General features: G+C 34.8%; 1 protein-coding gene across 10 annotated transcripts in view; it reads left to right on the top strand.

Moving 5' to 3' along the window:
* The window catches only part of CDC42BPA (CDC42 binding protein kinase alpha), a 154,388-nt gene that overhangs the window by 101,733 nt on the left and 38,196 nt on the right, over window positions 1-14,459 (top strand). For all 10 annotated transcript variants that reach the window (XM_087964912.1, XM_087964927.1, XM_087964893.1 and 7 more), the window contains 6 exons: window positions 1,294-1,399; window positions 2,553-2,677; window positions 6,258-6,363; window positions 8,826-8,974; window positions 10,464-10,555; window positions 14,113-14,189. In XM_087964912.1, coding sequence (XP_087821038.1) covers window positions 1,294-1,399; window positions 2,553-2,677; window positions 6,258-6,363; window positions 8,826-8,974; window positions 10,464-10,555; window positions 14,113-14,189 — 655 coding nt within the window. The remainder of the gene's footprint in view (window positions 1-1,293; window positions 1,400-2,552; window positions 2,678-6,257; window positions 6,364-8,825; window positions 8,975-10,463; window positions 10,556-14,112; window positions 14,190-14,459) is intronic.

Below are 14,459 nucleotides of genomic sequence, written 5' to 3'. Positions count from 1 at the left end.
CAGGTGCCCAGTGGAGTTACTTTTTGGACTGTAGAGGAAGTTATCAGTTCAGCTTGAAACATATAAGAACATTTTTTATTCATAAACATTTGATATATGTGATTCATTTTTCCCCAATAAAACAAAGCGAATTCTGTCAGGTAAAGATTGGAAACAAGTAGTGATCTGAAGCTGTTTTTGTGATAAGGAAATGCAATCTATCGTATAGTTAACCTTTTCAAATATCACGTTACGATATGAAAAAAATGCAAAAAGGACAGTTTTCCCTAAGTGAAATAGCTTCTGTAATTTTTCATTTTTGTATATTGCCAACAATATAGTTAAAGTGCATTAAAAAGAAAAGTGACTTGGATCCCACTGTCTTCCCACTATATTGTGCGTCACTGATTTCTCTCTCTTCAAAAGGATCTTCGAATCATCCCATAAAAAAATTTAGAAGCAGGGGAAAGACATTCTCATTTCATTTTATAAATTGCAAAATTAACATTATTTATGCAGGTTGTTTAATACAAAACAGTTTGGAGACTGTTTTACAAGATTTTATGAGATATGTTTCTTCTCCCTCAACATACAGTTATTTAGTTGAAATAGGAATGTGATATGTTCACATTTCTTAGAAAAATTGTCTGTCCCTCTCACTTTTAAGCTTTTTCATGGCCTATAAAATGTTACTTATGCTGAAAATTAGGAATGTTCATATTAAAAAAGATTTCTTAATTATAAATGAGCATTTGGATGTTTCAGGAATTTTGTTATAATTAAATCAACTTTATTAACCTAATGGAAATCTCTATGCATAGAGCTTTTCAGCTTTTGAAACCATATATGGCAATTGTTTCTTTTGTACTGACTGGGATTTTGGAAACGCAGTGTTATAAAAATGAGTAAGCATATTGAATCAGAACATTTACTCTGAACTGTGATTGTTTAAATTCATAGACTATAATAATGAAGCTGAAGGAATGTCATCCAGAATATCCATGCAATATAATTCTCTCTGAAATTAAAGGCCTTTATTCAATGAAACCTAGACATACTTTGGTTATAATGATGCATATTTCAAACAATCCATATGTTTAAGGAATTTATAAATTGGAACCACAAACATCTGCTAACTTAAATTCTAATATTATATAGTGTTATTTTAGAGCATATTGTATGGATTATTATATTCTTTTTGGTCTTGGTTACTGTGGGATCTTAATATTTTTATGTATGTTTTAAGTTGTAATGAAATATATATGAGGAAATTATACTTTATATATGATAACTATGTTGCACATTTTACCATAGCCAAAATGAAAGGGAGGAGTTTGAAACAGAATTCAAACATAAATATGAACGGGAGAAGATTCTGATGACTGATGAGAACAAGAAGCTTTCCAGTGAGCTTGACAAGGTGAGTGATATGTTATTTAATACCTATATACATTAATGTATTGAACAAAATTAGGTAAAGTTGATAATAGAATGTATTTATTTGTTTAGATTAATGTGTATTGTCATCAGTCTTGCTCAGCACAAATCTGGGTAGCTAACAAAAATTTAAAAAAATAAGACAAAAATATAAAATAGCTGGCAAAGAAACAATGCCACCAAGAAACATAGGCTCACCTACTCTCCTGATACATATGTCCAGAAAAACAAACAGCTCTTAAGAGTTTACCAAAAGGCCAGCATGTTTGGGTTGATCTTGGACAGTACAGTGTTCCCAGGGACAGGTGCTGTGACAAGAAAAGCACACTTTTTGGGTCTCACTGGATGACATTTTCTACTCAATGGGACCTTCTGCCAGATTTGATGCGATTAGTAGAGTCAGTTGGAGAAAAGACTTTATAAATAACAACCAACACCTTTAATCTATCCAGAAGTAAACTGGAGGTCAATGAAGCAAAGAAGTAATGTAGTAAGATGAGCCACTACATTCTGAACTTTTTGTAATTTTCACATGTTTTTCAAGGACAGCAGCATGTAGAACACATTTAAGTAATCAACTTAAGAGATAACCAAAACATGAGTTTTGGTATTCAGTGCCTCTTGCTCCAAGAAAGGTCACAAATGGTGCACACCAGAAGGTTGTACAAATGCTCTCCTAGCCACATCTACCATCTGCTCCTCAAATAGGTGCCATGAATCCAAAAAGACGCTCAAGTGATGTACTAGTTTTGCTTACCTAACCAAAATTAAAGATGGAAAATTGCCAGTTCCAGATAGTCCTAAAATCCCAAACCACTTAGTCTTATTGGATGAGTTGAAACCTGTTCTTGCTGAAGTAATAAAAAGATATTCAGCATTTGCCTAAATGTTTTTATGTTTTTATTTTTACAGACAGTATATCAGTAATGACACTGAAAAATTTCACAGAAAGACACCTGAAAAATAAGAGACTACATAATAAACATATGTAACATGTAAGAAACCTCCTGGGGCAATACATATGTGAATGTAATCAGTGCCTCATTAAATCTTTGATAAGCTCAGAAGAAAGCACTTTCAAATCACTATTGCGGAATCATAATTGTGATTATAATATTCTTTAAATATATATTTAGCTTACAGCAATGTATGAAAGGCTAAGTATGAGTAATCGACAACTTGAAGAAGAGATGAGAGATCTTGCTGACAAAAAAGAATCTGTGGCACACTGGGAAGCCCAGATTACTGAGATCATCCAGTGGTAAGGTTATTTTTCTGTTTGTGACTCCTGCTGTAAGGTACATTATTTTTCTATAACAAAAATAATTTTGCAGTTTTGTCATCTATTTTGACCCTTCTGATAATCCCAACTCCACTTAAAAGAGCAAAATCATGTTTGACAAAGTTCTTGACCTTTCAGTAAGTCATAAGTCATACCTAAGAGAATTAATCTCACTTGCTTATATTTCATTACTTGTATTAGTTTCATGAATGAATATATAATAGAACAAGAGTAGTTAAAAACCTTGACCTATTATTGTCCCTAATTTTAAAATATTTTAAGTGATGAAACCTTGACCTATTATTGTCCCTAATTTTAAAATATTTTAAGTGATGAAACATAGTAGATACCCTTGGCACTTTCCTTAAAAAGAAACTAACAGCATTGAATGCAAACTGATTTTCCACTAAAAATGCTTATATCAAATAGACATCTCTCTGAGTGACAAAGCTAAGAGTGAAAACCAGGGATGAATTCAGAATTGTTCATGGAAAAATACTTTTGCTGTAATCTGTTGTTCCATTTTTTTATATTTAGGTCTAATTTTAACAATCTTTTCCACAAGTCACTTAACATTTATCAACCTAACATATTTTCATCTTGCTTGCTTTCATAGCAGCTGTGTAATTTATTTTTTATTAAAAATAGATAAACAGAGGTCTTTTCGAGAAGCATTTAGCTCATCTGCATTTTTATTTGTAATGTAACTTTGCTATCCTTATATAGAAATAGTTCTCTCTCTTTCTCTCTCTTTTATATGGCAGGACAATTTGTATCATTCTGAAAAACTTGGAGTGGTCCAAGTAGGTTACTTACATTTGTGAACTGACATAATTTAAACCTAAGACCATGATGCATGTTTATTTTTACAGCCTGACTTATAAGCAAAGCAAAAAAAAAGCTACATAATTTGAATTTTTTTTTGTCCTTTGCTATAAATTAAGTTTTGGTTTCAAGAAAAAAATATAACATTGATATATAACATTGGCAGTAAATCTATATTTTACTCAGTCTCATTCATTCATTGGAAACATAATCTTATTGATAAAGATACATCTGCTTTCTAAAAAAGAAAATTGAAATATAATAGATACTCCTTGATTATTAAAATTATTCAGGAGAAAAGGATAATGGGTTTCAGAACTCAGAACATAAAATTGTTTCCTCAAAACAACAGACATTCCAGAACGGAGGAGAGACAGTCTTGGATTTTGGAATGTTCCATTTCTCACATGTGGATTTTTCTTTGATCACAAGGGACCAAACTATTGAATAGCTTCACACTGTCAGTTTAAGTCTCTCAGAGAGTCCCAACATTAATTCTTCCCCAGCTAACTAATCAGACATTAACTATGCAGCAAAGAATGATTACATGCTAGCAGCAGACTCAGAAGGACATGAAGAGGGAGAGAAGGAGAGGCACTGGTATATTGAACCCAAGGTTCTGATTGTTCTTTTCTTGTACTAGTAACAGTAGTAAATAGCAATATTGCCTTCATCACGTATTTCCCTAAAAAGACAACAACTTGCCCCAACTATTTTTAATTATTCTTTTTATATGCCAATTTATATTACTTGGTGCTATTGTTCTGGGGTTAATACAAACATTGCTTTGGATTGGATGGAAAAGATGCATTTACTTGATATCTGCATTTAATAGCATTCCTGCATATAATATAGTTCCTTTGGACTCTTCAAATAAACCATTAAGCTTTTAATTTTCCCTGGGGATTCTGCCTTATTCTTAAACCTTAAATTTACTTATATAAATCTTCATTCAGTGTGAGCAACCTTATTTTTCTCCTATGTTCAGCCTTCCTAATATTTAAGTTATTCTGAACCTTCTCCACTTTTTAATATATTTTACTATTGCAAATAACCAGAAATAGGGGTGGGGAGCATGATCTGATCTGCTACTAAGAACATTTGCATATTTAATTCATAATATTTTTGCCTCTTCCAAAACAAAATCTCATTTTAATTCTAATATGCCATGCTCTGGTTCCTGCAGGACAAATCTACATCCAATGGACCCATATTGTCAATCATTGTTGCTATAATGATTTCCCTCTAAATTGGTAACTTCATTATGATCACAACTCCAGTGTTGCTTTGACTTTTTCATTAAATTAAAGTATTTTTATTCCAATGTAGTAGTCATAAAATAAGTAAAGAACAGAGAAAAAAAAACCCTTTCATATTAAAAATATATAAGCCATAGTAAAGTCATAATATATTTTGTCTTATGCTATGGTTAGAATCAAATTGATGCAATTCTATTATAGAATAGTGAGAAATTATCATTATAAAGATGCATATTTTCCCCTAATGTCAAAAGTTATGTCACATATATTTACATATATTTTTGAATGTATCTGTCTTTATTTAGAAATAATGAGATCAGCTACTGAAAACTAGTAGAAGCAATCCAATGGTTATATTGAGCCAAGATTCCTAAACCAAAAGGGCTTTACATAAAACAATTATGCTATTTCACAATTTAATCACAATTTTAAAAATTTGTGATTCTTTACCAAGTTACTCAATATGTGTATATCTTACATAAAGATGAGTGTTAATTGGCTATCATACAGTAATTCTGAGCAATTGATTTAGTTGTAATATGGAATAAAATCACAATTAAGATTGTTTCAGAATTAAATTGAAAAATGAATAATGCATCTATGCAGAGAAAAATGTGTCCTTGATTAAGGATAAAGATGTACATATGTACGTTGGTGCAGTTACATCTGTTCAAGGGAATGTATTTATTATCTTGGCTGTGATTCTAGACATCTGTTTGCAGAACTCCATATGGAATTTTATTGATGATCAGATTCTATATAAAATTACTATCTTGCAAGTTAGGATAATTCCATTTCTAATTTACGTTATCATATTCATTTGCTGGTTACAAGTCACCCTCTATCTCTATCTGAGTAGTCTGAATTTTGCAGCTATTCCTTAGCTCCATAATATGGGCACATCCACTATAGTGGTCTGCCTTAGCTATTTTATGGATTTCATTGGTTTTCAACAGGTGTTTGGAGAGTTTCCCAGCAGACTGCTTGGCAATTCTGTGAAGAAATACTTAAGATCTAGAATTCCAAAGTAGTTGCTTGATAGGGTCGCCCCAAATGACGTCCGCTAGAATGCCATTCTTGGTTTACTAGACCAAGTTCAAATGTATATTGTGGCAGTAAGAACCATGTAGTAGTGATAATTTTCTGCACTTAGTGCACCTGCAGAATGCCTGCATCAGGATTATGTTGAACATTCCTTCTGTGATAAAATACAATTTCAAATCAGTTTCGTATTGCTGGTACGTAGTGAACAGGCATTGATCTCAACTTGGAATTGTTACTTTTCCACTCCCAAAGTAATGTCATACCTTGAGATTCAGTTAATAGGGAATAGTTTCATAAACATGTTTAATTGTGTTAAGTTTTCACTGCTGCTTTGCTTTCCTCAACTTTTTTATTTTACTTTCCAATGTAATTATGTCCAAATACAGCCCTTAGCTTTTCTAAAGTTTTTAATCTGTTCATATTTTACTCAGGGTGAGTGATGAAAAAGACGCCCGAGGTTATCTTCAAGCGTTAGCTTCCAAAATGACCGAAGAACTAGAAGCGTTGAAGAGCTCCAGCTTGGGTGCAAGGGCAACAGTAAGCTTTGGATTTTCTACATGATTCTGGTTCTAATAATTTGCTATGCTATCAAATAAATGCTTACTGTAAGCTGTATCAACTGTTGTACCAGTTTATAACTACTGTGTTTCTCATAAAATAAGGCCGGGTCTTATATTTTTTTGAGCCCTGAAAAAATGGCTAGGCCGTCTTTTCAGGGGTGACTTAATTCCCCCCCTTGCATCCTCATCTAGAGCGCCCTGCAGGCAGCCTTGCCACCAGCTGCTCCTAACAGGTGATCATGGCGAAGCGCAGAGAGCTCCCTACTCCCACCAAACACCTTTGCTGCAGACACAAGACCTTTGATACCCGCCGCTGTTGCTTTCCCTTCTGCCCATTCCGCCGCCATGTTTGGAGTGCCGCTGCCATTTGGAGTGCCGCCGCCATTTGGAGCACCGCCGTCATGTTTGGAGCTGCCACTTCCGCGTTTGGAGCTGCCGCCGTGTTTGGAGCGGTGGTGGCGCTCCAAATGGCGGTGGTGCTCCAAGCAGCGGCAGTGCTCCAAACGCGGAAGCGGCAGCTCCAAATGCGGCGGCAGCTCCAAATGCAGACATGGCAACTCCAAACAGCGGCAGTGCTCCAAACAGCGGTGGGGTTCCAAATGCGGAAGCGGCAGCTCCAAACAGCAGCAGTGCTCCAAACAGCGGCAGCGCTCCAAACGTGGAAGCGGCAGCTCCAAATGCAGTGGTAGCTCCAAATGCAGAAGCGGCAGCTCCAAACGGCAGCGGTGCTCCAAACAGCAGTGGTGCTCCAAACGTGGAAGTGGCAGCTCCAAAGCGCGGCGGCATGGGCAGAAGGGAAATCAACAGCGGCGGGTGCTAAAGGTCTTGGGTCTGCCGCAAAGGTGCTTGGCAGGAGTAGGGAGCTCTCCGCGCTCTGCCATGATCGCCCATTAGGAGCAGCTGGTGGCGAGGAATTGCTGCTGGAGGAGGTCGTATTGTTGGAGAAACACGGTAGGCACTTATATCCAGGCACTTAACTTCTTATTCACTACGTAGTTTTCTAATTCAGAAAAATAACTGAATGTCTATATCATTGTAAATTATGACAAAGTATAGCATGAAAATATTCGTAAATACATAGTTTAGATTTTTCTTTAAATTCTTTCTCCCAATTTTTTAAACAAACACACCTATAAGAGAACTCCACTTGCTTGTGTCACTATTTGTGGTGGTGGTGTTGTTATTAAAATTGTATCCTTTTATTTGTAAACTTCATAGGAACTATACATGGAAAACAACATGGAAAAAAACCTATGTAAACTATGTAAACTACCTTTACAGTTCTATTAGGTTTTCTCTTTGGTTCTTTTTTTAATTCATGCAATTATAATATGCCCTTAGCTGCATCTGTAGAACAAGTACATAATTCATTACATTTTAAAAAAATCTATTAGATCAAGGGTCCCCAACCCCCAGTCCAAGGACTGACACGGGTCCACAGCTTGCCAGAAACCAGGCTGCACAAATAAGCAAAGACCCCAACCACAGGATGCTGGCAGCACACGAAACCACACCCCCTCCAGTCCATGGAAAAAATTATCTCCATAAAACCCAAGAGCCCAAAAGGTTCGGGGCCACTGCACCAGAGAATAATTATGAAATAATTATGAAATAAATTTGTGTGAGAGGATAAGAGTGACAGAATAATATTTTTCTCAAAAAATGATTTTTTTTCTTTCCGTAAACAAGTCTTTTAATGCTTAATGTAGTCTTTGGCAAAAATATTTAAATAAAAAATACTTTTTATTTTTTATTATATTATTATTTAATATTATAAGGAGCCTCTGTGGCGCAGTGGTTAGAGTGCAGTACTGCAAGCTACTTCTGCAGCCAGCTGCCTACAATTTGGCAGTTCAAATCCCACCAGGCTCAAGGTTGACTCAGCCCTCCATCCTTCTGAGGTGGGTAAAATGAGGACCCAAATTGTTGGGGGCAATATGCTGACTCTGTAAACCGCTTTGAAAGGGCTGTAAAGCACTATAAAACGGTATATAAGTCTAAGTGCTATTGCTATTTATTACATTTATATGTCAATAGGGAGACTATATTAGCCTAAGTTTCTTGCCAGTGAAACCATAATTTTATTACTTAGACTAAAAAAGATCATGCTTTCACTGATTAAAGTGGAGTGGGAAATTGTTGGCTCCTTTTCCTTACATCCTTCTTGGAAAGCTCCAAAAAGCTCAAAGATCCTCCAGAGTCATGGAAGAGAAGTGGCCAAATAGCAAAGCCAACAAACTTCCACCTTCAACCTCCCTTTCCTTCCACTGGATTTTGGTCCATTATATAAACGATAAGTATCATATCAAAAAATGACAGCTCTGGATCCACCCCAATATCTACTAAAAGAGATACTATAATTTTTGTTAGAGTTTTAAATATTAAAGTATCATTAGAAGACATATTAGCTAATAATATTTAAAAACATTTTCTTTGAAGGACATGCCTTGGAAGATGCGTCGCTTTGCAAAACTAGATATGTCTGCAAGGTTAGAGCTACAGTCAGCCCTTGATGCAGAAATACGAGCCAAGCAAGCCATTCAGGAAGAGTTAAATAAAGTTAAAGCTTGTAACATTGCAACAGAATGGTAAGATTTAATGATTCCTTTTAAGATTTTAAGGCAGCTTGTGATATTTTCTGTTGAGAGTCATCCTGATAAATTCTACATTGTTTGTGGTTTCAGAAATTGAATATAATAGTTTGATGGCCTGCCATAAAATGTCCAATTTTCTGTGTATAATTTGCAATTTATTTGAAAATTGTTTCCTGAAAACAATTGAAAGACTTCAGCTGAAAACCATCTCTTATACTGAATTAGGAAATTCTTCATTCAGGATTCCTCTTTAGAAGTAGTTATTAGAAAACAATATAAAATGTTTCTCCTTCCTTCCTTCCTTCCTTCCTTCCTTCCTTCCTTCCTTCCTTCCTTCCTTCCTTCCTTCCTTCCTTCCTTCCTTCCTTCCTTCCTTCCTTCCTTCCTTCCTTTTATTCATCGTTTAAGTTATATGGCCATCCAACACAGTGATATTTCAGGGATTTATAGTAAAACACCATATGCAAAACCTAATGGACCCCTACCATTTAAAACAAAAGAAATATTAGTTGTATTAAAAAGCAGTTGTAATGATAAGAGTGCTTCATATTTTTTTCCACAATAAATCATGCTATATAATATTCTTTTATGTTAGAATGCAGTTTGATAATACTGCTTTTATATGATGAAAATTTTCTGCATAGAGTAAATCATTATATAGAACATAGTTTAAAATCTTGATTCATTAGAATGATGTTTATGTATGTTTAAAAATGTTAAAGTAAGCATGAAGTTCAAGAATAGGTATGTAACCCATAATTAGAAAAAAAGACAAAACTTACTTCACAATATAATAATTCAAATCCCAGTCTTTTTATATATGTCCTGACAGAACAAAAATACATAAGTCACATTTTGTCTTTTGGTCTTCTGCTCCCCACTGGCAGGCATATAATGACTTGGATAACAGTGTATCACCTTGTCTTTTGCAAGGTTACCAGCCATGTGCTTTTTTTATTAAGAAGATTAATAATTTACAAATACAGTTCTGGGACCCCCAAAGATATCCTTAGAACATAAAAGTGTGAGTTTTTGCAACTTTGTATTTCATATAGAAGTGCAAAGGAAAAAATTGCAAGGGTCAGTTGGTGGGTTAGAGATTGGGCATCTGGACAACTGGAGGTTTGCACTATGACAATCATACTATAATCATTCATAGCACATAAGTCTTCCCTCTATTCTGCCTGCTTGTTAGAAATTATCATGGAACTATCACAATCCAAATCGATAATTTTAAACTAATCATAAAATCATCTTGTTCCATTGAGTACTTATAAAACAAAATCATGAAGCAAACAGAAGTCATTATTTTCCTTTTCAAGCTTACTTATTGAAATCAAATGCTTTTGTCCATTTTTATGTTATCTTTTGTTTAATAGCGAGACTTTAGTGGGGTTTTCCTAATTGAAGGACGCTGCAGTCAATTTTCAAACATAACCACATCATGGTCCTTACTAACTCTTTTTGTTTCGTTTGTGTAAAGCAAATTACAGGAATCTGAAAAGAAGAACTCCGAGCTGTTATCAGAAATAGACAGACTGAAAAAAGAGGCAGAAGAACTTCAGTCAGAAAAGGGTACGGGAACTGACATCCAAATAAAGCTGACTGGTGGTGGGTACATCTTATCAAATCAGAATGTCCACTTATAGACTGCTGACAGAATCTGTATTTTGAAGATTCTGACTCTTGAAGTGTCATCATAGCCCTGGCATGATAAGATGTACCCACACAGCTGTTACAAAATTAAAATTATCTTATGTACTCTTGGCATACTTGAAATACATTTTTTTCAGATTGTGTTTTTGTTTGTGCATATATAGTCACTGTATTAGGAACATGCAATACCTTATAGTTTTATCTTCTTAAGAGTAGGTGATTCTTAATTTATTCTTCAGTTGGCAAGTACTACTCAGACATCAGATATATAGGATAGAAAAGAATATGTATAAAATGCATAGTCTTTTGATCTTTTATCATTATAAGCTAGAATCCATATGCTCAATTAAGATTGAGAAGTTCTCCAAAGTAAATGAGTTCTCTAAAGCAAAGTAAAGGAAGTTTAATCTATTGATAATTGCATTAATATAATTGAAAATGTTGGTTGATTTTACTATTCATTCTAAGGAAGAGAACTACACACCCACACCAGTATTTTCTTCATCTGATGTCTCTTGGGAAGAAACAGCTAAGAAAGCAACTATAGAGCAATATCTTAGAATGTGAGAAGGCCTGGAAATGGACGTCTAAATGTGATAGAACCAGGGGTGGGATTCTACCAGTTTGCACCTATTCGCTAGAACCGGTTGTTAACATTCTAAGCAGTTCCGAGAACCGGTTGTTAGAAGCAATTACTGGCCTAATCCTGTAAGGAAGACAGGAAGGAAACATTCTGGTGTTGCTTACAGAAACTGCCTCTCTGTTAGCCCTTATTACATTCTTGGCAGGACTAGACTTCCTGTCTCAGGAACTTCTCTGGAGTTTTTTTCCCCTCCTTTGCTGGTACTTTGCTTGTGTGGAGTGACCATTCAAAGTTACAATGGCACTGAAAAAAGTGACTTATGACCATTTTTCACACTTACAACTGTTGCAGCATCCCCACAGTCATGAGAGGCCAGGCGAGGAGATGCATGCCTTGATGTCAGTGATACTGAGTTGGCCACACCCAGCCAATAACATGACCACCAAGCCATGTCCACCCAATCACATGACCACCAAGCCACGCCCACCACCTAAGCCACGCCCACAGAACCGGTTGTTAAAAAATTTGAATCCCACCCCTGGATAGAACCTATATATGTTTATAAAAATCATACATTTCAGTTTGTGAATGGAAACTTTACCTTATTCAAATTATCCTATTGTAAAACAAATTTATCCATCACAATTCAGAAGCAATATAGCATCAGGGATGAAGATTTAAAAGTACTATAGTGTTATATTAGCACTTGTAAGGCAAGGTGAAAAATAGATCTCAGGGCCAAATGCAAAGGATAGGATGCATACTGAGGATAGGTTTCAGTTTTGTTTTTTGTATTGTGTGATCATTGCTGGACAAAACAGATGTTACTGGTTTGTTTGCTTATTACAAAACAATTTACATATCCCTGTTTAGAGTAGCATTCAAGCCGTCTTATATCAAAGGGTTTTAGTTCAGAGCCATATGCAGTTGAATTTTAATTTCTCTTTTGCATATCCTATTCACTCCTTCATTTTAATCCATGCAGTGTTTCTCTCTATCTCCTGAATCTGGCCCTCCTGTAGATGGGAGGCAGATAGATAGAAATAGATTAGCATTTATTTCTGATTTCCAATAATGTAACAATAGTAAGTAAAATGCATGTAAAAAAATCAGAAGAATTTTCTGACATTCATTCAGATTCAGGATTCCTTTCTTATTAAGTAGATATCTTTAACTAGCTCTACATACGATTTTAGAACAACTATAGAATTCCAAATTTGTAAGTCAGATGTCTAGGAACGTCAATTCTGCAGCTCATGTATAAATAACACCTTTTTTAACAGTATTTTCCATCTCTAATTTAAATGTGAAAAATCATCTCTTTTGATGCCTAATTCCACATTTTTATTATTTTATACTTGATTTGACTTATGGATCTTACATTTGTAATTAAAACCAGGAAACACCCCTCCTCCCAAATCACATTAAACAATTGCCTTACTGCCCAAACCTTTTCACTTTTATATTTCAGCATTACTGAAAGCATGCTTGCTGTTCTTCTATACATCAGGGTGATTTCATTTGGTTTATAGCCACCAATCCTATAGGATGCTTGTTCTACATAAAAGAGTCAAATGTCAAGTTTGCCTTGAACCTTCCGTGTTGAATTACTGGGTGTAAAGTTGCCAATTGTGAGAACCCAAAATTGGAGTTGCTGCTATTAAGTATTCTTCCAGATTTGTGCAGTTTAGAACTGGTAGCCACAAACTCAACCACCAGATGGTTTAAGAGGCTTACAAATCTTATACTAATGTGTATCTTGTTGGACACATTTATCGTATGCAAATACTGGATTGCTTAGTTGTATCAACCAGAAAAAAAATGTATCAATACATGGTAGAAGCTTATTTGTTTAAAATAATTTCTCATCTTTGTAGAATAAGTGCTTTGGGATTATGTTCCTGTTGCTGCAAGAAGGATCAGATTAGTTTTAAACAGAAAATAATTATTCAACAGTCTCTCTAATTTCCTTCAATACAGTAGAGAAAAGTTTCCAGATCAAGGCTGACTCCTGATAGCTTTAGGGAATACTGATGCCATTTTCTTGGTAACAGTGCAAAAGTAGTTTGCCATTTCTTTTTTTCTGAGATGTTTTTAACTCTCAATCTAATCTGTAGTTTAGAGATTCCCTGATAGTGTGCTATTCAAATGCTAATCAGGCTTGTCCTTGCTTAGCTTCCAGTCTCAAACAAAATCAGCTGGGTTATATTGAATAATAACAAGATTTTTGCTGGAGTTTTTATAGAGACACTCATTTTTTTCAGCAGCAAGCAAGTTTTTTAATCTCTTTCCTTTCTATTTTGAACACTGGGCATGAAGGAACACACTAATGGAACCTATACAGACAGGAACAGAAAACTTCTCAGTAAAAACTGAAAGGAAAAAGTGCTTTAGATCATGGGTATTTCTTATGTGTCATAGTAGGTAAAGAAAGTATGTGTTATTTATGCATTTATTTATTTATTTATTTATTTGCTTATCACATCTTTGAACCACCCATCTCCCTCAAAGAAGGACTCTGTACAATAAAATCAATTGTGACATAAAATTTTAAGTCCAGTTTCTCATGTTTTAATTGGGGAGATCTTATGTAACAACTGGTGTGAAAATTCAGCAACTGGGAATAAGAATTTTCTTTTAATCCTGAAAGGACCATCCCAGCAAGTGGTTCCCATGAATTTATCCCATTACATTAAAGATCTGGCAGTATATGGGTTAGCAAGACTGATTCTACAGGGACTTAAATCTAAGTCCTCCCAGGAAAAAAAATCCATAATATCTTTTGGGAATAATCTGATCTTAAGCAGAAAGCAACAACTCAAGAACAGCAACAAGTAGATCAGTATGTGGATGATCGTTTTCTGTTGATTAAAATCATGCTACTGTTTTTTAGGAGTGAAGCATCAAGACTCACAAAATTCTTTCTTGGCATTTTTGAATGCACCTACCTCTGCTCTGGATCAGTTTGAAGTAAGTAATTTGATTTATTTCTTAATATTTTGATGTTACAAAAGGATGAAATTTATGGTCACTACTGCTTTGAAATCATAACTGCAGTTATTATGCTGCAAAAAACATTCAAAATATTTTGATTCATAAGGAATATTATTTACTTTTTTTGTCACTTTCTCACATTGTCATGTTAGTTGTAAAAAGGAGAATATTAAAAGTATTTGTATGATGCTTTTAATGCAGATTTCCTATGTGCCAACCTAAGCTGTATTTCAAATACAAGACAGA

The sequence above is a fragment of the Notechis scutatus genome, chromosome 1 (assembly GCF_049901735.1).
Source record: "Notechis scutatus isolate UNSWTSFEM ecotype Mainland chromosome 1, rNotScu1.2, whole genome shotgun sequence".
NCBI lineage: Eukaryota > Metazoa > Chordata > Lepidosauria > Squamata > Elapidae > Notechis > Notechis scutatus.
Note: the sequence above shows the minus strand (reverse complement) of the source record. Positions and strands in the feature narration are given on the sequence as shown.